At 42.5% G+C, this 25,794-nt stretch overlaps 1 protein-coding gene across 16 annotated transcripts in view; it reads right to left on the bottom strand.

Annotated features, from left to right (window-relative positions):
• The window catches only part of LOC111243531 (dopamine receptor 1-like), a 190,513-nt gene that overhangs the window by 148,569 nt on the left and 16,150 nt on the right, over window positions 1-25,794 (bottom strand). Inside the window, exons 1-3 of one of the 16 annotated variants that reach the window (XM_086977347.1) lie at window positions 19,036-24,451; window positions 18,532-18,614; window positions 18,001-18,380 (exon numbers count right to left, since the gene is read on the bottom strand). The exons of 4 other annotated variants lie outside the window; for them this stretch is intronic. In XM_086977347.1, the coding sequence (XP_086833473.1) occupies window positions 18,001-18,203 (203 nt within the window). In that variant the 5' untranslated portion in view covers window positions 18,204-18,380; window positions 18,532-18,614; window positions 19,036-24,451. Of the gene's footprint in view, window positions 1-9,380; window positions 9,490-18,000; window positions 24,452-25,794 lie in introns of those variants that run through there. 11 more of the 16 variants (XM_086977348.1, XM_086977344.1, XM_086977346.1 and 8 more) reach the window with 11 other exon arrangements.

Here is a 25,794-nt window from a genome sequence, read left to right as displayed (position 1 = left end):
AGACTTGCCGTGCTCTAAATGAGCTTAGGCGTCTATTTTATTCCCGCTTTTCCGTAACTAACATGCAAAGGTTTGTTACGTCAATCAGTGCCATAAATGTACATGCATGTACGCTGTCATATACTGGAACACCTGATGTATCCTTCTGCTAGAACCGCGGAAGGTTACAACCAAAGAGATTTGGTATTAATACCGATAGTAGGGTATATGCAGAGACAGATACCTGAACTTCCTATTATGTATTAAGTATTATTAATTCAAGCAAAAGGGCTTAAATCATAAATCTTCAAGAGTGTTTTTCACTCTACCGGAGTATCACTGTCGTGAGCGAAAATAGATATTTCTCGTTTGAAATTCGTTCGATCCATTTTACTTTCACCAAATGGTGAGTCCTAACGATTGCTGATGACAACAATTGAGCCCTTCTCAATAGAACTCTTAAGCAACCAGACACAGATATGCGTCCACGTAGGCCAAGTCCCGGTACCTTCACATCTAATCTTTGGCGAGTTCGACGTAGCATACGCTGGCGTGTTTACTGTAACGGAAAAAGCACATGTTTGCTTAGTACCAACCAGTTCGATCGGCTTAGACCTTTTGCTTTTTATTGTCACTCATCAAGCCGAATGGTCCTGGTTGTTGGCTTATGAAGTATCAAGACTTTTCGGTACCAGTGTTTAACCATTTCTGCCGCTTGTTCAGGCTACTGTTTCTTATTCAACCGAAACTGCGTCTTTTGTTTATTCGTTACTCCTATCCCATAGCCTTAAACTCATTTAAACACTGAGATCCGCTCACCTCTTTGATCTTCTTATCGATCAGGACTAGCTTACAAACGAGTGACTGTTGCACTGTATAATGATAGTTTGGTCGAAATCTGTTGTATGATTTTGCCTTATCAGAAATTGAGTATTAACTAGCGTACGCTTTATGGCGTATAGATTATGCAATTACCAAGCAGATAGAAGAAGGATTGCACACCTGAAGACAGAGATATTGGTGACGCCATAGCGGTAACAACCTGTGATGATCATTCGTCACACGTTTTCGCCGTAGGCCGATTTCGATAACCGCCATATTCCTTGCAGACATGCTGCCAATTGTCATTTTATCCATGTTTTTCTGCTATGTCTATTCGAACAAAGTAACGCTCTTTCGCCACAAACTTCGGCTTTCCAATCCTAGCCGTTTATCTTAAATTCAGCACGGGGGACGAGAACTATTGCGACTGGATTGATATTCAACCGGATCATATTATTCGAAGAGTGAACATTGTTTCTCTTGGAGGGCTGCGCTGTCCGCTAATACGAACCGAGCAAGGGTCCTTGATTCCTGCTATTAGTCAGGTATAAAACGGGCTCAGCGGCCCAGAGCCCAATGCTGTATGGGATCTGACCAACTGACCAACCAATGAAGAAAACCGAACATAATAGTATTATTGGCAACAAATCATGGTTTGTCTCTCCTGCTAAGATCAACTTATGAGGGCATCAGGCAAAACAAAAGCACTGACCGGTCCTTTTTGGCCTTCACATGAGAAAACAACGAAACGAGCTTTGAGAGGAGCTGCTCTTCCTAAACTAGCCCATTTTCTTTTTCTTGGTGCTAAGCCTATATCAGGTCCACAGAAAAAGGACAGCGAGCAAGTCGATCTTCTTTATCTGTCAAGGACAAACTGGTTGGCAGTATCTACACGGGGGTTCCCTATCTCAGGTACTTGTTATTGCCCTTGGCTTTATTACGACGATGTCGACCACTCCGGGTAACCGCGATTTGATTTCTGTAACCTCCGGTAACGGTTGAGATGAGATCGGAAAGCCGTGGCAATTTCCAATCAGGGAGTCGATTTTTTCTTGCAGGCCTATATTTCAATAATATATAAAATTCGAATGAACAAAAAAATCGATAGCATCAGTAAGCGCGCTGCATCGTTTTGATAAGGATTACTGCCCCGTTAGCGACGGTAGCTACTACTACTGCTGCTGTTTCTGTCGGTGCTGCCTACTTTGGCGATACAACTTTGATCTCCTTCGTAGAAAAAATACGTTCCCGAACAGGTGAAACCAATTAAAGCCTGTTAAGTGTAGCAAAGAATTTAGATGTAATAGCAGGGTAGGTACATTAGTATGGACGGATATAATGTAAAAAGTAATTGCTATCGTTAAATGTGTTTGCGGCCTCTAGGAGGAAGATCGATGGGTTGATTAACTTATCTTTTTTAGTTAACTGAACGGTCACCCATCCCAAAAAATCAGCTAGCGGTAACTTGCCAGCCATTGACTATGTTATTCAGGTAGTTATTGTTGGCCTCTATTTTAATTAAATAATGGGGCACGAAGAAAGAATGTCTCTTTGTATGTATATGCCGTTGACGTGCACTATAGAATTGACCCATTAAAGAAAGACTTCGTGCTTTGATAAGAGTGACGAGCTGATGAGGCTGACGAAGCCAACATAGACCATTTTCAGTTTAATTAGGGCCACAGCCGCACTTCTGTTATCGCCCATTCTCTGTATATGACCCCATTCGACGTTATGTGAGAAAACCACATTAAGCATTACCGGGCCATGAGAATACCTTTTGTTAGATGTATATTGTAAAATATACCATAGAACCTTCAAAGTGACGGAGTTACACCCCAGTTGACACCCCCTGAGTCCTTGTTCTCCTCAAGAGGCGGAGGTAAACGAAGGAGTAATAAAAATCTAGTTTATTACTGAGTAATCGAAACGGCGTTTATTTTCATGTTAAAAAAAAAAAAAGCTATCAGATGTGCTTTTTCTCCAAGGGGATCCAGAGAATTCAAGGACAAAATCAGAGGGACAAGCTACAGGTTCAACGTTTACGGCCTGATTTAGCTTTGCTTCCCGTATCTATTTAATGGTATGGGTGACAGAAGGAGCATTTTCGTAAACCCTCTTATTACAGACCATTAATCATTTACGCTAGACACCGATTATAAAAAGTCTATATATTAGTTAATTTAATACCAGTGCTACACTAAACATTAAGGACCCAGAAGAACAACTGTTTCCGATCCGATCTTATCTTTCGCACCTCATCTAATTCGGCACGTTCGTTTTTGGGTAGTTTTTTGAACATTACTAAATATTCATGGAATTACGAAATGTGATGAGGAGATGATATTTTTGCTTCTTCCTGTATTATGCAAATGCTTCATGCACGTACAAACTAGCTAAGTGTTTTTTTCCTTTTTTGAGGTTAAACAGAAAGCACATGATTAGCTAGCGTACCCGTCTGTCCAGCAGCACCCCCGTCACATCCTTCTCATCTCCGTCGGTCAAGGCGATTACAACGAAGTAGAGATGAGCACGAGTCACGCTACGTGATAGCTAAGAGAGTATACGCGCTAGGCACTTAGTACGTTAGCGAAGCTGGCGTTTTCACATGGCTATAACAACAATCATCGTCACGCCTCAGGACTGAATGTACGAACGACAATACTATAGGGACTGCTTGTTAGCCAGCCATTCGTACAGCTTGGCCTCATAGCGAATATACATGCCACTTATAGAATAACAGTAAACTATAATAGAGATATTAAAATATCTAGCGCCCTTGACTTTGTTGTGGTAAATACCTATTTGTCTAACTATGTGATACGCTAACAGGTTGGCGGCCTTTAAATGACCATGCTCAAAATGTATTTGTCATTACTTACGATTCAACACAGAGTCAGCAATACGAGTTGCATCAGAGTGGCCGATGACAATTAAGGAAACATCATGGGCATAGTTACTCTTATGGCTGTTGTTCAGCTTCGAATCGCGATTTAAGAAACTGAGCTAACGGATAATGTTTGTTAACTTAAATCATATCTTTAGCTATATATTAACATATAAAGGGTGGGCCAAAAGTGCACTTGGCCAAAAATGACGTACGCTTAAAAATAACTTAATATTTAATTAAGGTAAAAGTTGCTTTACAGCTAAGCCGAGTAACGTTTAAGCTCAGCCTTTTTCCTTACCACAAATCTGAGTCTCCTAAGTTTAGACTCTAATTGTTCCTTGTGATAAGTCCATTTTTGCTCTAGCCTGTACAAACGGAAAATAACATGTAGCGTAAACGAGCGGAATCAAATAAAATTTATCGCCGCTTCTCTAGCTAGCCACTGTAGCCTTTGTCATCTCATTCTCACTTAGCGTTTGCAAATTTGGCGATTGCCCAAACGTTCTCTGGACTCCGTTGAAAAGAGCTTGTCAGGCTAGCCAACGAAGTTCCGAGAGACTAAAGACGTGACCGAGTTCTTAACCCTACACCTCCCCTCGAACTTCCCAGATCATTAATAGCCTCTCAACCGATTAAATGATCATTTGGATGGCGTATAAATTAATATTAGACACTTATGTTGCCGTCATTTGGTGCTATTATTCTTGTTGTCCTTAAGTTTAGATAGAACGTACGTGTTAAGGTCCTCTTCAATGGTAATCTTTGCACAATATGGCCCGAACACCATGAATGTGCTTTAAAACAGCAGCCGTTGGCGCTGATCATCCTCAAAAAATGAGTGGAACACTTCAGCACATCGAAGAACTGAAGAAGAGAGGTCGAGCTAGTGAAAGACAAATGCTCTCACAGTCTGTTTGCCCGCTGTAGGTCCGCCTGCTTGTCCATTCCATTGTCCGTTCGAAGTAAAAAAAAAAAAAGGATGTCGAAACAAAACCGAGTTCGAATTAGAACCGGTTTCGTTTCAAAGTGTGAGTGAATTCCTAGCTGACGACAGGATGAGGCATCGGCGAGCGATGAGTGGGCATGAACGGATTGACGCTAGGAAAGGAACGGGGCAGACAAGGGAACAGGCAGGTTAGCGATACGGATGCGATCTTCCTACAACCTGGCGCCAGCAGTAGACACAACCTAGAACGCCAAAAGCGACTAACAGGAAAGGACTGCGGTTCGGGTGACGCGACAGAGAATAAAAGCTATAGAGAAAGACAATGACGACAAAATGCAAACCTCTTGAGTTGAGGGCCTCTGAAATTGCTCTGTTCTCTTACGTTTTCCTTAGCAAAGCGCACTATTGGGTCTCCTATTTAGCCAGGTCTCCTAGCTCTTTGCCGCTAGCCGATTGCCAGTTTTTCCGGTTTTAGTAGGAATGCCATGGGCAAATTTTTATCTCATTAGTCGGTGGCGGGTCGATAGAACGACCGAAGGTGAGAGGAATGCCTAGACAGAAGATTTACCATTTTCTTGTGTTGCAAGTTTAGGGAAGTTCATTCGCTACTCAATGCGACGAACGGACAAGACTGTAAGCCATCACAAACTAGTTTTGCTCTTTATCGTTTTAGTTATCGGCGGCCGAAGCCATTATTGTGGCCACTTCGATGTTCGTACGTCGCGTTACCGCCATTAGCATAGCAACTACCATTGCAACTATTACTGGCGTGCGTTTCAAGTTTTGCAGTGTATCGCTGCTAAGACTTTACTTTTTTTCCATATTAATAATGGTGATGATGAATGTTGGTTAAGCATGCGACTGGTCGATGTTATACTCACAAAAACACTTGAGTGTAGCACACAGATACTATCATCTACTTTAGTAGCAAGCTTCTCATCTTTTAAGAGTCTGCTATCCACGTTTGGAAGAAGGATAACACGTCGACAAAATGCAAATTTCCTTTGTTTGCCAAATGCCACCAAAAAGAGAGGGATACATGCCCAGACTGAACATACGTTGTCATGCGCGTACAAACACACTCGACCATATGGACCCCGGCATACACCAAGATATCTGAACATATTTACGTTGCCTCCTCTTTCCCACCCCTGCCGTTTAATTGAAACGTGTCGCAAAACCTTTGATGAACAGAGTGGGCGCGAGAAGAGGTAGAAGTGATGATGGGTGCAGAAATAAAGCCAAAAGTGCCCCCAACCCAATAACGGCATCTCCCTCTATCCCCGGTAAGAAGAGCTATGGTCGGCATTGGATCGACGCACGGTCCCTGTATCCTTCCTGGGCGCGGACAGCGGGAGAAGAAAAACAGAAATGGCAGCAAATTTTAGCTCCGGCAGGGCGGCGGGAGACGCTTGAATAGTCTAGTAGCGGTCTAAACAAGTAGTACAGGCGTGCATAACACGCTATCGGAGTTTCATATGTAACTCCGAGCGAGCGGCGACTGCCATCGAGGAGATCAAAACAAAATATTCTGATAGACGCCTCTGCTTATGCCTGCAATCCTCAGACCGCTTTGTTTGTTTGAAGTGTTTAACACACCATATAGGCATTACCTACATAAGGATATGGCTAACATTTATGTGTTATAGCGATTGGGAGAAAGTAGAGTATTGCGAATGGAAAAGATAAGGGCGATAAAAGTACGTGAATTCCGTTCGTTGTGATGTCTAGGCCTAGGTCGAAGTCCTCGACACTCCACCCCTCGAGCCCAAAGCAAGCCAGCTGAAGCTTCACCTAGAGCTCCAGACTGGTTGGTAACCTACACAGTTACAGCCACACCAATTTTATGAGCCGCTCAGCAAATGGTGTCAGCGCCTCTTAGACAAAACAAAGTGCTTTGAACGGGTACTCGGTAGGAAGCAAAGAAAAGAGGAAATATGAAGACAACAGAATAGAAAACTGTAATAATATAGAGAAAATCTGGAGACTGTCGATAGTTAGAAAACTAGAAGTATATACAACGGATAAAGTTTTATCTATTTGACAAAACACACGTGTCTAAAGTAACGATGGTGGTTGAATAAGCAATACGAAGGTAAATCATCGAAAACGGTGGTAGCTAGATGAAATACTGACTACATGAAGCAGGCAAGAAACCAGTATTCCCGTGCTGATTGTTACGACTTTTAAGTTACACGCCTGCTCATAAATATATGCATCTGGCACAATACCACAGATTGAGCCTAAGTGGAAAACAACTAAAAGAAGGCTTCAAGTGAACAATTCAAGCGATATACGATATAAATTTTTTATTAGAACATTTTATCTACTTCTAGAACCTTTATCTTCTAACATGATAACGTATAACTAACACAAATGGTCTGGCAAGCTAACGTCGTCATGACGTAATAAAAACCAGACGGCTAAAAGAGTAGTGTCATTTAGCGAAGGTTATAAAGGCATTATTTGGTTAGCCAGTAAATCTCTTGGGCAGTATCGTAAGTCGAATATCCGGTACGTTCGGTAACGATAGGAATAATACTCTTCCTTAGACGACATATATTTCTGGCTGTATATTTCGCCCCCCTTTGCCCTTCTTTGTACAGCAACTACGAAGACTACAGCAAACCTAGAGTAGCATTCTGAAGCATAATACGTGATACGATTTGTAGCCCCTGCTGAAAAGGTCTGATCATCGTTTAGCCCTGTGGATCAAATAGTCAATCGCGCTATATAAACATGTACTCTTAAGCACTATATGTGCGATATATTTTTGAATTATTGGTTTCCCACAGAGGTGACAGCAGAATTAGGTGCAGCTGGATAAATGGTTCGGTCTGTTTGTGTTCCTTTGGATGAACTCATTTTCACGTGTTCAGGCAAAACGTCAAAAAAATCAAGGTCGAGCTAGGTCCGACAGGGTAAATTGTTCCTGTCAAATGTCATTATTAGACAGTATAGATGTAACCTGTTCCTCCAACGACTAATACGGAGACACGAAGCTTGGCTGTGGCAGTACGCCGACGGAACCGCTGTTGCCGTTATCATTAAGAAGGCAAGTAAGAAAGTCAGGTATTACGTGCTCTCACTTGCAGCAAAATGCATCGGACGAAGCTTACTAGTAAAATCAGTATTGCTTCTGCCTCTGCCACCGCTACAGTTAGTAGCTATTGTGTGGACAAACCATAGCTAAAAGGGACCTCGAACCTTGGCCCTTTTGCAGCTGCCGTTCGTCTCCTGTGTTGTCCATCTAGTCCTCTCGCAGATATACGCAGACAGCACGCGAGCTAATAGCCCTTGCTAATTAAGTATTGGGCTTTAGCGTTCCGTGTCGAATGAATATAAAAACGACAATGTTCCCGATACTGGACACGGCCCAGTAGGCGTGAAAACTATGACGGCAGTTCTGGGCTGAACTGAAGAGCGGTCAGCTACCTCTGCTGCGATATAAGGCTAATGGTGACGGTATCTAGCATTTGTAACGCATGGGACGTGCAACACGCTCACAGCCGTGTTCTCCTGATTCACCCTTGTGCCTGCGATCCTTACCCACGGTTTCGAGCATCCCTGCGCTGTTTTACCATCAAGTGAGCTCAGCATTATAAAATGCTGCACATTTAATCTGAATAGTCCAAATGGGTGAGGTTTATTTGTCAGCAATAGCAGCAATATCGTAGCATTGCCGGTTAAAAATTGGCCTTACCTGCCAGTCGCCAAAGGATGGCAGGGCGCACTTACACCTCGTTTCCGTTATCCGACGTACACTCCCAAATGGAAAAAGGTTCTCAGCGACAGGCTGAATATGTATCCAGACAAATGCACTCACTGGTTGAATAACACGGAATAGCACTAAAGCTTTACGGGTATGAAATTATGTGTGCGTATTGGGGTTCGCGCTATTTGGCGAAGGCTTCAATGTAAGTTTAAGCTAAGTACCAATAATTGTCCTTCTTTCCTAACCCCGACTATGCAAGAATGGGCGGGGGCTTAGTGGATTGTTACCGTGATAGCCGTACGGTATTTGCCTGCTAATCTAAGGAACACGTTGTGGTCTAGGTTCGAGCCCCCAACAGAGGCAGATTTCTTAAAGCCAGGCATCCGATGGAGTGCCTAAAAGCGGTATCGGACGTAGGCCAAATAGATTACAGCAGAAAGGAGGTAGCGCTCACGAAGGAATTGTGCTAATACGCAAACTGGCACACACAGAAGGTGTCTTCGGCGGAAGTGAACGACTGAAGGTTAGGCAAGGTGATACCGTGATAAGTGAGCGTATCGTATAATGACTTCTCAGAAAACATTTTACGACAATAGCGGACCATGATATGTAAGGGAAAGCAGGACAGCATAACCAACGCCTTTTTTTGCCAGTCCATGCTATATTGACCGGCTCAAAGACCTTGCTCGTCAGACAACAACAGCGCAAAAATCAGTTCGCCCCTATTATTACCCACTAATAGCCATGTGACCTTTACTTGCTTTAAGAACTGCTTAAATAAAAGCTAAGGTTCGACGGAGCATGTATTGATTTTATTGCGGAGTATTCAGTACAATAAGACTCTGTGTGTCCTGATCGCTTGCGTGCATATGCACCAAGCGATATGTCAGACCATATACCGACGAGTCTATATAAATAAAATAAAGCTTTAATGGTCGGCGATTTTCTGCATATTGTTAGGATTCGAAAATAATTAGACATACATAGGTTTATAGAAACAAGCCATTGTAATGTATATTAACTGATACCTTGCCTCGTATTCTACGCGAGATATAACAATAATGACTTGCGCAAATGAATACCAAGTGGTATGCCAACCGTAGGCCAAGCGCGAAGCTATTGAGTGGCGACGCCGATCTGGAAATTAGAAAAACGTATAAAATATTTAGTTGGCCATCAGATTTTTTTAGAAAAATCTTTAAGCTGAGCAGAGATATTTCTTCACCGTTTGGCCTACATCGTTTGCACTCTTCCGGACGCAGTGAGTCTAGGCTATAAAAGCAAAAGGCGCAAGCACACTCACACGGTAAACGAATATGCCTCTATTTGTTAGTTAAGGTACAAAAAATTCGTTATTTCTAGATCGCAGGGTCCCGTTGATTTCGTGTAGAGTATTGTGCGTTAGTATAGGCACAGGAAGGTTCTCGAACGTGGTAGGTCTATAATCAACACGTACTAATTTTGAAATTCATCGTTAGTTGTCTATGATCCGGGGTTTTTTGGCTTTCGAACGGATGGATTCGAACCCCACCGGCTATCATATCAATAATTGATCGCTTTATGGCAAGGACTCAGCTGATTTCAGGTAGAATTTGCTATTCATTTTGAGCGATATGAAATTTCACGATCGAATAATTAAGGCTTTGCCATGTATATTTCCCACATAACCTGGAACAGAAAGGATCACGCTTTAAAATTGTCAACAATGCAGATGGAGTGCCAGCTTCAAAAGTGACAATTTTCCAGGATATTTTTTACTGAAACATATAAAACACAGCAAAGATGTTTATGCAATTTGCATGTACGGGCTACCGTTACACGGGAAACCGACCACGAGATTCGGCCACATTTTGAACAGTGTACAACTTTCTTGCAAATTAGGCACGATGATTACCCCTTAAACGAGGAGCTTTCAGGGGACGAAAAAGTTCGTCGACTGTTTGAGAATTCTCACTTTGTCTGCTTAAGTAGCAATAATGTAACATGTTCTAGAATTAGAAGAGAAAAGTTAGATGAAACCTGTTCAAGCAGCAAGCGGCTCTTTCTTCAATATCTACTCCGTTGCGATTGGAATTATTGCTTACACTTTATATTTCAAACGGTATCTAGACAAGGAGAGGTCCTTCAACAAACATTTTCACATGTGCGTCTATGAGCGTCATTCCTGTTGGTCGTCTTAATTCAAATTGATCGTCATTCACCACGGTGACAGCTCCGATTCAATTGCAAACTACTCGTATGTTATTATTAAGATAGTAATTTTTCAACGTATAAATATCTTTTCGATACTAAATGCGCGTCAGGTTAGAAATGACAAAAGCAAAAAGTCAGCGGAATCAAATTTTCGACTAGTAGGAGGCCAAAAAGACCCAAAAAATGCAGGGACTTTAAACGGCAGCAAGGCTCATCGGGATGACCCGATCGACAACTATTATGTTCCCCTTTAATTTCTGAATCAAAAATAAACATTGGCGTTTTTTTCAGCCGTTTAGATGTTAAACCTAAACTATTAAAGATCTTCCAGTTTGTCTCATATGAATCTTCGCCGTATTTTTCAAAAACCGCGTGAATACACAGCAGTGACGTAGACTGTCGATACACAAAAAAGAAAGTTTTTGATGGTGGAAAATATTCGACATTAGCTAATTTTCACTAAAATTGCTGTGACAAATTTACTGTTTTTTTCTAGAAAGGAGAGAATTTCTTCTAATAGCAGGAGTGGCGGACGAACGCATGCTGCGCCAGCCCGGACACCAGTCGAGTCGGAGCGGACGACGATTCTCAATTGAAGTTACCTAGATGACGATTGTCTCGTAGAAGCTAGCAAATAGACAAGGTAAACTGTAGTAAGTACAGAAAATGTACTTGATATATGCGTGTTTAACGAAGCAGACACGCAACAGGCTGTAGATGAATAATAGTAAGCTAAGTGAACCCTTCTGATTCCGAACATCAAGCACTATTAATTCGTTTTGGATAAATTACAAAAAAAAAACAAACGTTTTTATCGTAATTCCATCTGCGGAAAGCCTCTATGTTTCAAGCTTCATGTCCGGTATCACCGCCAAGCATTCCGCTATATGGCCTTACGGCCAACGGCGATAAGTATCTCGCATGAAGTGCTGGCGATCACATTGCGCTACATATCGTAAAGCATAAAGTTATTCTAAGAATATATTGAAAAGGTTGTTATACACTGTTTGCATTTTACACATAGTATACATCACACGTTGAAATGTGCGGGCTGAAAAAAGCCTGTGCCTTTTACCTAAATCGTAACATTAGTCAGGAGATTAGTTACAGTCCTCTTTTCTGGTCGGCCTACATCCCAAAGATGACCTAAACCAAATTAGTGCCCGAACTCAAAGGTCAACATGAGCGTTCTGCAAGTTAAACAGATGTCTTCGAATCCCCTATGAAAACTAGTTTAGAAAAGAGAAAGAACAGGTACTTTTGTCGCCGACGTTAAATCTAGTTCCGATTGAGATCACATAACTTGAGCAGTTTTTTGCGTATTATCATTACATTTATAATAATTTCAAGCTGTACCAAGGTGTCATAAGTAATCCTGTGGCAAATTTAATTTTTCGTTTCTTATATATATAGATATATAATACAGGACTCCAAGAAGTAAACAATAGAAGTTGCGTTGTCGATAGTAAAACACGAAAAGGGTGTACATCTTGACACCACCTTAACGTATAACTGAGGAATCTTACACCGTGCTTTTACCGAGCGGCCACACAAGCAGTCAGGGGCTTCAGGGAAAAAGTCCCCCTTCACCCACGTGTCTTCCTTGCCGCCATTTTGTAGTGAGTTGAGTCACTGCTGCCGTACCAGTCGGTATTACTTGTAAAATAATGTATCTATAATCGAGAAGTCGTTAGGGAGACCCTTTCCACGGTGATAGTGAATGCAGTAGGAGTAGTCGGCAATGCTATCGAAGTATAGAGCTATTTTTCACGACGGCCTTGGGCTGCAGTTTGTTCAAATGGCAGGCAAGACCGAGTCAAACAAAACGTGTCATGCGCGGCCCACACAGCGCCGAAGTGTAGAGCTAACGTTGAATGCGACGAGGCGGCAGTTGGATGTACTGTCCTCTACGGAAGCAGTGCAGCAAAAGCAAGAGACATCGTCCATTTTGTTAACGCTGTGAAGCGACTAGCAAGACAACAGATGCAGTCGGGATATCGGTCGTAGTCAACCCACAACGGCCTTGGGAGTCACTGCCCTTGGCTGCTTCATGGCCATCTGTTAGGAATAGCAGCCCTGCCGATGTCCCATAAAGTTCCTTTATCTCTCAGACTTTTGCCATTATGCTAACAAAAAAACCTGTTGCATTTTTCATCCAAGTTTAGCCTTTTGAGCTGAGCAGTCCTCAAGATAGTTTTTCCTAACACTACCCGTATGGATGCACATAGACATATAATTACATATATAGTGCTTATGTGCATTTACATATTATATCCTAAGCAGTCGATATGTCAGTAATCGTGTATCGTTGATTGTTGTCTGGCTAACTAAATATAAAACTAAATAATATATTGACGAATGGATGGGCAGTATCAGTAAGCAGGACAGAGTTACTTCCCTCGAACTCGATTGTCTGTTAGTAATATGGCTTCGCAGGAAATTCACAGGGCAGATTTTTTCAAATTCGTTTACGGTATAGCGACGTCAGATACATGGCGCCCTTCAGCGAATGTAATCTGTAGAGAACAGTTAATAATCACACCAATCTTAATACGTCCGCAGATACTCTTTCAGTTGTGAGTTTCTATAAATTATGATTGATAGTACAAGAAGAATGAAAGAAAAATGCAGCTTTCAACGACGCCCAGAGCGTCACCGGAAACGTTAGTCACGACGCAGCAGAAAAATCAATTACTGGCCACCACAGATGATACAGCTTTAACGTGTATTCAATAGTAGAGCAGAAGCGATCGATATCCCTATTTAAGACAAGGCTTGGTGTCGATCTGATTGAGAGTTAAATTTTCTACCAGCAGACAGTCATCTTACTAAAGAAAGTCAGCTTAGGGATATGTATGAAGTTATTAATATGTCTGAAACGACCATAGTTTACGAAAGATGTGAAAGTGGAGCGCTTGCTTTGCAGACGGATGGAGGCTTAATAGAAGTATTTACAGAAGTTTAATTAATAATATTAATATATATTACTTCCTGGTGCACACAATTTTTCGTATGTCGGAAAATCCACATTTCGGCACATTCGCATGCACATTTCACCAATTAACATAAAAAAAAAAACAAGTTTTCCTCAATTTTTATCATTCTTTCGTCCTCTGAAAGATATATGCACTATATTTCGATAACAGTCCGGTAGCAATAGACCGTTGCTGCCGTTACCGTCAGTGTTAAGCCAGAATGACTTTTCATAATTAACGACAAACCGCTGATAGAGAGCGAGCTAGAGCTGGCTAGTGCATAAAACGAGAATGTGCCGACCGGACCTTAACTATTTGTAGGGATCTCGTAAAAAGTTCCAATGGCCAAGCGCCTTTGAAGGAAATCTTTTTTGCTTTTCGCTTCAAATGCAGATGATCCCAGATACTACAAGACTAGCCAACTAGGCTAGAACGGACTAGACCAACCAGCTCAGACTCAGATCTCAAAGGAAAATCAAGAAGAAAAGCCAGCACGGCAAAACAGGGTAAGCGAAAGGCTTGGCCAAGATCCTCGCCCTCTAATAAAAGAATCTCCAAGGATTTCGAGGTGTCTGTCGGCGGGACCGACGTGTGTCAGATGATCGGCGGACGGATCTACGATAAGGGAAAAAGAACGCTACTGAACCAATCCGCTGATAAACCACGAAATACAGTGACTGTACAAAACACAATGGCTGATACCGAACAAAGGCAAATACAGCAGCTGAGAAAATCGGGCGAGAACGGCAGAAAGGATTGTCCCAGAAAAAACCTCCGAACGGTCAAAAATCGGTGGTCGTATGAAGTTACGCTGCTATTTCCTCTGCTAAGCAAAGATTGGAGGGATAGCGGTAGGCTGAGCTAAGCCAAGAAAATTGGTATATCCGAATCAGCGACTGGCTGACCAATGTCTGGTGTTTCCTGAAAGCGAACCCACAGCCAAGACCCTGTACTAAATAGCGTCAGTTTAGAAGTGCGAAAAACGTCTACACATTGTGGTACGATGTCTGCATGATGGCTTTTAACACACTAATATTATTTTTTCAATGATAAACCTGCAAGGAGAAGACAACCAAAGAAAAAGCAACAAAATGGTTCAAGGGTACTTCACGAAGGAAAAGTTATGGTAATACGAATAAACTCTATAAATTCCAATTATTCTTTTTTGTAATGCTTAAATAGATGTAAACGATTCCCGAGGTATGTCTCTCTGTAAGATTGTGGCCAGGTAAATTCCGTTTCCTTCTATACCCAATCTTATTATACATATTGAACAATAGCAGAGTAGATATACTTTATTCCAATGTTAATCCGCAATAGCTGAACTTATCATGCCATCGTCTATAAAGGATACGATGCTCATCTCAGTTGTTCAATGACAAAAATTTAGTGCATCAGGCCTATATTCTCGTTTGCATATATTTAGCCTCTTATATTATTTCAATCGTATTTCCTATTCGTTATGGATTATGTAGCTAATCGAACAGGTTTACACGAGTCTACACTGAACATAGAGCACCAGGCGTAAACGTAATCTTTCGAAAACACGAATCTAGATTGTTTGCCTCTAGCTGCTATTAGTCGACAAGAAGAATACAAGAGGCTCATATCACCTGGCGAATTTCCCGGGCTAACCAACATGCACAACGAGGGCCACCCGAGATTATGAAATCCAGCGGTCTCTGCCGCATATCGTATGGTGTATAACCAAGCATCATCCAACGAATCCATCCCCACGACAGCCAGCCAGGTGTAAACGGGTGAACTGAAGAGGGAAAAGCTAAAATAAGCAAAATTCGTCGTATAAGTAAAACGAAATTTACTAAATACGGCCAAATCGTTTAACTCAGAATTCCGACTCTGACGTTGTTCAAGGATTGACTTACAGTGGGTCGATGTGAGGTGGGAAGTGTCTTAGGATTAGCCGAAATAATAGTAGAAATTATACCAAAGGACACCGACAAAGAATATCGAATTGAAGGACTCCTGTGCTTGCTACATGTCACATCTGATTCTTCCTTGGAGGACTGCGGGAATACAAACTGAGACTGGGTGTTGGATAGTATGGTCTATGTATTTAGTCCGTTGTGACTCTGCACGGCAGGTAATTTACCTACCGGCTAAATGTACTTGCTTGCAAATTTTTTTCTGCATCATAATGTCAAAAAAAAAAGATAAGATTACGTTATCTGGAGTATTTTATCCGTGCTTCAAACGATAACCTCTCTACCACTTTCTGTTCGAAACTTCCGAAAGTTCCGAAACTTTGTGTTATCCGAATAAAAGACACTATATGGCCACCGCTATAGGCCATGGAGGAGGGCCTAAGTTTAGGGTGGTTTCAGCTATTTTCGAAACCTTCGCAAGGTGCCAGGCGAATATCTGTTTGGCAACCCACAGCATAAGCACTCGAAAGTAACAAACGTCGCGAAGTGTACAGCTTTCTATGCGGAAATGCCAAAGTGAGTCTAAATTCCGCTATAGTTAAAGCTTTTAATTTTTCTTATACATAAACGTCGACTCATTTGATTTGAGTTGAAATCGGTAAGCCTTTCTACGCTAAAACCATTCACGCATATACATACATAATAGGTAACATCTCGCAATGACTTCGCTGTTGTCGAATCGCACATCCTTGCCTCATTAACATCTGTCCTGCCGCGAATTCCGCAAGAGTTTTCTCGGTCAGGCCAGACTCAATGCATGTGTATGGTGGGAATAACCAGCATGGGTTACAGCACGGACCGTCGACGTGGCTCATAGGCAAAAATAAGACTCCACTCACGTTCCGTCACCTTCAAGACCTTCAATTCCTAGCTCGAATTCAATCCGTCGCTCTAGTGACCGGACCTGCCTTACGAAGCGACAGAAGCGCTTTATGTCGACACTGCGGCATCGATGCTGATGGATGCAATGGCTCTGACGGTGCCGGGTGCCAGGCTACTGGAGCCAGGCAATATCAAGCGCCATGGTGTTAGAAATGGTCACGAAAGTTGGTGGCAGCAGTGGCAACCAAACGAAGGACTAGAGCGACTGTCTACAACAAAGGCCGTCTACCGAACAGTTCGATTTGGACCAGCAGACATCGCGTTATGGTGAAAGAAGGAAGTCTTAACGACTTTACACGTTTACTAGCTGCACTGTATAGCAAGTAAATGGACGAGGGGATGTTCATCAACAGGGAGGTTGCCGACAAATGGCCAAACCACCGTTCATAACCGCCACAAAAGTCTGTTTGCCTTCTTGGTATCTCACACGGCCTATGATTTGGATTGGAACACAAAGACTTACATTAGAATAGACGTGATTGTCGTTCTGTTCGACAAACGAACAATGTGCTTCATGGATCGTGATGGGCATCATCGGATAGACTGTCAAATAAGCATGAATACTAACGAGAGTAGCCGTAACAATGACAACTAATACCTGTTGCTGCCTCCTCAAAAGCTCTATCCTGTCGCCGTAGTTGGAGCATTCTGAAGACGAATGGGAAGCTTGTCTTTGTTGTTATTGTTGATACGGCAACGACGTCGTATTCCTATTGCTAACAAAATTTTCTATTTCCGAGTTATGTCAGTGTATTGTCGGTTAGCTGGACGTAATTTTTGTTTCAATGAACTGAGACAGCCAGTGATCTCTATTGTTCTTTCGAGCTGTTCGTTTTTTCTTCATTTGTGCCAACGCTGTTTAGCCCTGCACCGATGCAATCCTCAGCAAAGGCCGTTTCGTCTAAATCTATAGACATCGGCGGATGACGGACTGACTGACGCTTAGCTCTTGAATGCCAAATAGAACGCGCGTGTCGCTCCTTGCTTATTGCAACTTAGCGTCGTCGCCTACTGCTGTTGTCAGTCCTAATCGTCAAAAACTAGGATACTTTTGACGAGTTGTAGACAGTACGCGGTCTAGCTATCTGCAGGACCGACAGCGTGACGGCGCAGCGGCACAAGGCAGTTACCACACGGACCGGTGAAAGAGTGCCAAGGCGATAGGTGAACTAGCCTATAGAGGGCGCGTACATTTACACGATGTAAACGCAACGTGTACGTAGGCTGTCTGATTGAACGTCTATGCGATGACGCCGAACTGGCAAGTGACAAAAGTAGGGCTTTTTCGCGTAACGTAACCTATCATAACAGGCCAAATAATAACAATTGACCGATATGATATATATTAGAAAATAATGTGAAATAAACATTTCGAGCAGTGGGTGGCAGCAAAAGCAGTCAGAGACCCAATGCAGTTGCTTCGAATATACTACTCGATGAAAATTGCTGCGCTTGGATAATTAGAAGCTCTATGTATGTATTTGATTTCGAAAAAAAACAAACTTACCGGCCAAATCGATCGTAAACCTTTCTCGACCAGATAATAACTAGCTAGCGTTCGCGCTGGTCTCAGGGAAACAAATCTGCCTCTTATGCCAGTAAGCGATTCCTACGGTTATCATTTAATTGCTATCATCATCTTCACTACTCACCTAAAACGCTTGAGAAGTGCGGGATGAATCTTGCAGTCGTCACTGAATAGAGCCACAATAAGTTTGTAAAGGCACAGTGAAATTAGCAGCAGCATGAAGCTCCCGCACAGAACGATAATCCAGAGTCGCTCGCACATAGAGCGCACATTGGCATCCAGTCCCCCCGGAATACCCGCCGCCTCACACACCGTTGGAAACACCATTCATCCTACGGGGGTCGGGCCCACACCAGCTCTAGGATCCTGCCGTCGTTGTTGCTTCACGTTAGTAGAAATCCTTCGATTTTACTTTTCTTTTTCACCGTTGCGACGTCTCGTTTTCCATCTATCGCTTTGTGTTCGTATTTAGCACTTTGATCGAGTTTGTTTAATTGAAGCACGCTAACCAACGAAGTAACGGAAATTTCTGATTCTGTATTATCGAGAAGGACAACGCTTGCCTCACGCGGAGTTAGTGCAAACTGATAACTAAACCATCGACTATATAAGTATATGTATATACGACGGAAAAACACCGAAAACAGCAACTTACGTGACGCCGAGACTCGCTTGATCTTTTTTTTTAGTTTCGATTCATCAACCTTTCTCTAAAGAGCTTAACAGCACACCCATCGACTGACACACGCTCCCGAAATAGAAATAACACGCCTCGTATTACTTATGAGTTATTAATATGGTTACGAATTTTATACAGGATTCTAGGCGAACAAAACGCGAACTAGCGGTAGCAAGTGACTCTTTAGCAAACTTGCTTTGTACGAGATAGAATAGTGTATTACATGTATATATCATAAATATCGGAACGTGTAGGGAATGGCACGCACGCATCATATGCAATCACATTGTGTCAAGTAAAAGGGACAAAGGCCTGCGCAACTATATTTACTAGTAGTAGTACTAATGAGAAGAAATGGTGCACGATCCGATTATTACCGCCGTGCTACTTTTCTAAACGCTAAATTAACGTTGTGCTGGATGTTGCTTTTGACTTCCGCGCTCGTACAAGCACTACGACATACTCCGAGCGGACACACACCACTTTGACTTGGGATACCGGCGCAACTCTCGAATTGGTGTTGTCGTCGATCGGATCGTCGACGAACAAGACACAATGATGATTTGCTATCCGTTCTGATCGTCCCGGCTACCCGCCGCCGTTCGGTTGAGCTCGAGGTGCACAGGTTACACAAAAGCTCTCGCTTGGTGCGGTCCGACGAATGATCCGCGAGCACCGTTTCCTTTCTGCATGGTACTCTCCTAAACGGATCGGCGTGCGTACGTCCGCAGTGTTTACGTAATTCCCTCCCTTTTTGACACCCTTCCCGTTGCCCTTTCCGACATGTTCTCTTTCCACTTGACGGTGGCGGCAGAGGTGGGCGTCCTAATGGTGATGGCCATGGGGGGTTGTGGCTACTCGTCGTGTCCGTTGATCGTTGACGACTTAGATGAATTAAAGATTTCGACGACGTAGCTGTTTAAAAGCAGGACCACAACCGGGGCCTACCAAGCAGGCTCCTGTCTTTCATATCATCTATGAGGTACAAACAGCTCTATAGGCAGTCGACACGCCTGCGGTCGAAACTAGAGAGATCGAAGGTTTGAGTAGATCTCCAGGTCAACACGCGGTCATCCTCAATATAGTAGAAGGCTAGGAAGTCGTAAGATCATCAGCAAGTCAGATGAGAACGTGAAGGACACGAACAATCGCGCCACACCATAAACAAACAGGTCAGAAACATAAACACATGACTGATCCGATAAGGCATACTAGCAGACATAGATTACATGTAATCTAACGCGTCTACTTCTTTACGAGTCCTACATCCAGCAGGCGAACGGTACAATCGGTAGTCTTGTTGCCACGGCAACCGCATTACCACTTATTGATGGTGCTTCTTATAAGCAGGCTGTTGGCCATCATTCGGCTGTTGGTGTAGTTACTGGCCTCAACAACCGAATATCTCCTTGATACGATCATTGCTATAAACTCTAGCAACAACTGCAATGTTACTTGCAAGGTGCCCGTCATCATCACTGTTTTAAAAGTATTTGTATACGTAGTCGATCCCTCGTACCCTTTTGCTTTTGCCTTCGACGAAATTTAACAAGGCCGTCTGTGCATGCTAAAGGGCAAGGTCTCGTTCAACCGTTTTTCCGGGTAGCCTAGCTGCCTCGGGCCGTCGGATACTATCAGCCAGCTAGTGTAAGGAGGTATTTATTATACAATAATTAACAGTGCCTGGGTACACACTGAGTTCAGGCCATAATCCGCCCCCTTCACCACTACGTCTGCAAATCGACAGCAGCTACTCGTTGCTGACCATGCCAACGAAAATTTGCCGAATTGCGCCAACATTGTATCACAGGAGAAACGACAGCTGCAGCAGCGATTGCTCGAAAAGAGCTTCACTTCCTACCAACTTCTCCTAGGCAATAACCGAGGTCGTCAAACAAAGCAGCTACAACGATAATAGCAACGAGGACGATCGAAGTACCAGACGACATCGCCGCCGCAGCATTTGTGGCATCAGTAAGTAGTTGGTGACGCGATTTGTTCAATTAGCAGGCATTTTGACAATAATAAAATCATTATTATTATTATATCTGTGCAGATTACGGTAGTGGACATGCGAAGCTCTGAGCAGCGGAACAGGATTCAGAAGCGGGCACGAATCTCCGATAGATGGCAGTTTCAGTTGTTCTTTGCTTGTCCTTTCACGCCCACATCTCGTTCAGAATCTTAGCAGGAAGATTATACCAGGATCCAGGCAAAGTGGTTCGTTTATCTATACGTGAACGAAGTTATTGGAAATCGATACATTCAGTGCTTCGCAAATGCACATCTATGCCCGCTTTTATATAGGTAGATGTAGAGCATCTACCTATAAGCATCACATATCCTTGATAACTTATTTTAGTCCACAAACTCCGAAAACATGCTATAGTTACATGGTAATTATTTAAGGTCGGCAGAAAATGCTTCCAATAGACTTATTGAGAGCTAGGGTAGACGACGCTTGTTAAACGCTCCTAGTACCACACTGGCTTACAGCATGTATTAGCTAGGACACATTAAGCCTAAACAGGGCATAGCTCAGACACGGATCTATGCAAAATGTTCCATGCTAAATACATATGTGACTAAAAAACCGTAATACTAACTACTTCCTATATATCTTAGTGAGGTGACTCGAATCGGTAACTGTTAACTCGTACGAATCTCACCATACGCCTACGATGCCCTGATATGCGCGCTAAACAAAAATAGGACTTTTCATTTTTCCTTTACTGCAGTTATTGTTCGTATCAGATGAACGTTACGTACTTTGAACAAAAGGAGATCCGCAAAGAAAGTGTTGGCAGCGTGTAGCCATATAGAAATGGCTATCCAGACATTCCGGAATAGTCAATAACACTTAGCAGTTATTCGAAAAAAAAAATAGTCTTGACGAAGTAAAGTCAATTCAAGCAACGTTTATCGATTAGAACGAATGTGCTGGTTCCTTGCACCCTATAGTCGATCTATAAACTTCAATGTAATTAAGCACACATGAGCTCGCTCTCGTAATTACATGCCAATCTATGATACAAATAATTACTACTCGAATAATGTACGGCTAAAATTTTTTCATTGGACATCCGTTTTCAAAGCACGTTGAAATTGGGCCTGTTTCGTAAAGAGAAAAGTCTACATTGAAGTTTGGTGTTCCAGTCGGAAAAGCCTGACAGCCACTTTCCCTTGCCAGAGGTACATTGTGAAGTTAACTGGATATAACTTTGCTAAAAATATCCCTAAGATACGATTGGGTACTTTATGAGAAAGTACTTACTGTTCGCGTGATACTTTTACGTCTATCCAGTTTATTGGGACAACACTAGTTCAATAAATGTTTAGGAAATAAGTTACAGGTCTTTCTGTAAGGCAGCGTAAGACGCCTCCGAATTCTCGATTCACCTTTACGCAACTATGTCCTTGTACTATCGAAGACGAACCGTAGATTGTGGGCGCCTCATAAATATGTATTATGCCAATGAACTTCCTGGTTCACCGTCAACGGTAAAACTAAGATCTCGAAATATCGTTACTGGCTGTTCAACGTTTATACTTAGACGGAACATGCAACAACTTAAATATTCTTTAAGTGGTATTAAATAAACAAATAAAAACAACAGTGGATCATATATTATACAGTATTGGGTTGTGTAGAAAGTATTGACTTTTTCTCTATCTAATGGCATAGATTTGGGGTGAAAGGAGTCGGTCGGGGTCGTATTGGTGTCGTTTAGAAGTTAAACTTATTGTGCTGTTCGTATGCAAGTTTACGATGGAGTCCTTTGAAGATAAATGAGACAAATCTGCTCTACCTTGCTATTTGATTACGAAGACGCATGAAAAAAACCGAGCTATTTATAGTCAAGATGCCTTACAAAAAGAAGTTCGATGCGAAACAGCTTATTTAATCGTAGTGAAGTTGAAGCGCAATGAACTTGGTCGCTTCTAGAACGGCTGATTGGGAATGTCGAGACCTACACCGTATACCGAAAATGCCCTTAACAACCTCTGCCAAAGCCGTGTGATGCTACAATTTTAATGGGGTAACGAAAGAAGTCGAGCATCATGAGCTGTTGATGCCTAGTAAAACAATTGATATAAATCTTTACTACAGAATGCCGTCGAAAAGATCAGACGACGGGTAAACGGGAGGGGCGTCTTTTCTCAGCGTAACAAGGCTAGACCACAGTTCTAGTTGCTCGGCAAAAATTGAGGAACTTGAGTGTGAAATTTGAATACGTATTCGCATATAGCGCGGATCGCTCTCAGTCTCCGCAGAACTTTTTTGAGGATGTTAATTTTATCTATTAAGAACATAGAGCACTTGTAAGCATTTTTTTTTCCTAGAAACGTCAGAACTTCTACGTTGACGCGACTATGATGTTAGCAGAGAAACAGCAGAAAACAGGCTGTCCTTCAAACGTTCTAAAATATAAAATACTTGCTTTAACTTTAGCCCAGAAAGGATCAATACTTTTTCGACGACCTACTGCAATAGGTGTGATACTAATTTCTGCATGTGCTACCGGCTGTTATAAATCTGTCGCGGCATTTTTTAGCTATTTACCATCATAATGCATGGCTAAAATGTTTACATAATTTATAGATCAGAAAATCCAGCTTCAATCAGCTTCACTTTAGCCATCGGCACGAGTTAATTATATCAATTTCCCAGATGTGTCATCATTTCCTTTCTGAAGATGGAGGCAAAAGCGACCGGAATCGTTGGTGTTTTTGTTTCCGTACAAATATTTACCAAGACGTTTGTGTGTCAACAGGAATGCAAGCCGTGAGCGGCGAACGCTTACGCGATTACGATAACTAGCATGTAGTCATAGTACGTGAGTAACAAACCGGTCAGGATAGCGCATTATAAAGGAAATCTGCGTAAAAAAAAACGTGGACTTACTGGAAGACGCAGGAGAGAGCGTTACCAAAATAGCCCTATCAATAGGTACATCGAGTTCTGCAAAAAAAAAGTCCTCCCCTAATACCACAATATAATGAATGCTGCTTTGACTGTAAATGGATGGTACGTGCCGGTCAACGGCTATAGAATAACCTGACGTAATAACCCTTGCGAAGTTTATGCTCAGACTTAGTCGCATACCGGTAGTTTTAAATAATAAATGTATTCAGCTTTTTCTTCAATTGGACACCACCCGACTTCCTGATTTCCGCCTAAAATTTTGTCACATTTACTTGAGAATGAGCAGTCGAGCTCGGCAGTCAGCAAGATTGGTCTGTTGGACTCGTAGCACTTGTACCAGTGTATCTGACTCTGGATTTCTCAGTTGCATGCAACAAGGTTGCGACTTCCATTATAGTCATTAGTCAGAAACAGGACCGATGGTGACCACTGGCATAAGAGGCCAGCTTCAAGTACTTACTATATACATATATCAACAACCATGTCGTTGCCAGCCAAGCTATACCATTGATTCGTACTATGCTGCACGATTTTCGGAACGAACTGTGTACCGTTCCTCTTCTGCCGCGACGCGTTTCCCTGAAGCACTGTGGATGGCAGTAGCTTGGCGGCCCTACCGACTTGCAGGCGGCACGCGTATACGGCAACGCTGGTTAAATTTCGCTAAACTGACGATAGTCACGAACGTGGCCGTAGCGTAGGTAGAATCAGAGGAGATCGTCGTTTGTGGTATACCCCTCTGTGTGCGATTGTCTACATGCCAGTACAACAATGGAGGATGTGAACAAAGCAATACAAAGACACTGCGGTCATATATACTTGGCCCTTCATGCAACAACTAATGAACCTCAGCTCCTTCGAAGAGTCCACCGAGCACCAAAACAATTACGGCTTCACACTGACAAACAAACGCTGTCGGCGAGTACTTTTTTTGCTGTTACTCGCACTTCTGCCGATGTCGCAACTACAACAAAATGGTACAGTTGACATCCTGCTTTATTCGACTACCCACTATAAATCCAAGTCTATTGTCTGTCGTTCCTATGCGCCACTAACATTGAGAAAGACTCACAACAGTGAGTCATGCATCGAGCGTATCGGCCAATGGGAACGTCAGTCGTGCGTTGTTGATGCGTCAGTTGCGTTGATGATGTCAGTTGTGCGTTGACACGTATATAGAATTCAAATACCGAAAAAGGCGGACGGACGGACGGACGGCGTCTGCCTACATGGATTCTTATTCCTTTGTTTCACACTTTATAGTGTCGTTGAGCAAATCGAAAGTTAATCTACAATCTAGTACCGATGATGAACAGTATAAGGCATATATTGCAAATGTAAAAAAAATATAATACCGCAATTAATATTCATTTGATTTAGGCTAGCTTGACATGCTTTTTTTTTTGTACTTATGATGTATAAGATCACTCTGGACCGATAAGTCATTTCAGCCGAAAAGGACGCAGTGCCGTTCACCGTGATGTAACGCCGATCTGCTTCTTGATTCTGTGACGACGCGAACGAGAGTACAACTCAAATGAGAAGTTTGTGGAGCGCTGAGGGATAGCTCTTTCATAAAACACAAAGTGTGTTCGTTGAATAGGAAACGTTACGCCACACTAATTTTTTATTGCTACTATAAATGCGTAACATTTATTGATAGCAGTAGTTTATTGTTTCCTTGATTTCCACTATCAGCACAGAATCGGTCGATTTCTGCCTGCTCGTCTTTACTGTTTCACGATTTGGCTCCCCCTAATTACTGTGCACTTTCGATAGATATAAATTTTATGTTGAGATCTGATACCGGTTAATAAGGTTACGGTTGAATGCTGAGTGTATCTATGCTAGATACTCGAAGCATGCTACATAACTGTATGGAGCTACGTGTGGTGAAAGAATAGGGGCTTCTGGTAATCAAGCTTTGATAGCCTCAATATTCTCAACCTCATGCAAAAGTGATCGATAGGTTAGGTCGATGGAAGTGAAGCGCCTTAGAAAAAAAAAACAGTTTGCAACGTGAACGGTTACGATCACCAACACAGCACAGCCCCCACCCAACGGATCCGCACATGGCAACCTAAACCAGCTCAACATAAACATATGCACACCAGTATATACATACATTCTACCTAAGTGATTGACTTTTCCTTTACGTTACTAAACTGAGGCAATATATAGGTCGCTAGTAATAGTAGATCGCTCACTTAAGCCGTCATCAACAACACAAACCAGTTTGTCCACGATCCGCCATTCGACAACAGTCTAACGAGGTGTTAGATGTAGCTATTGCTAATGATGGCGTGCCTATT

Source organism: Varroa destructor, unplaced genomic scaffold (assembly GCF_002443255.2).
Source record: "Varroa destructor unplaced genomic scaffold, Vdes_3.0 BEIS01000001.1, whole genome shotgun sequence".
NCBI classification, from domain to species: domain Eukaryota; kingdom Metazoa; phylum Arthropoda; class Arachnida; order Mesostigmata; family Varroidae; genus Varroa; species Varroa destructor.
This window is presented reverse-complemented; position numbering and strand designations above follow the sequence as displayed.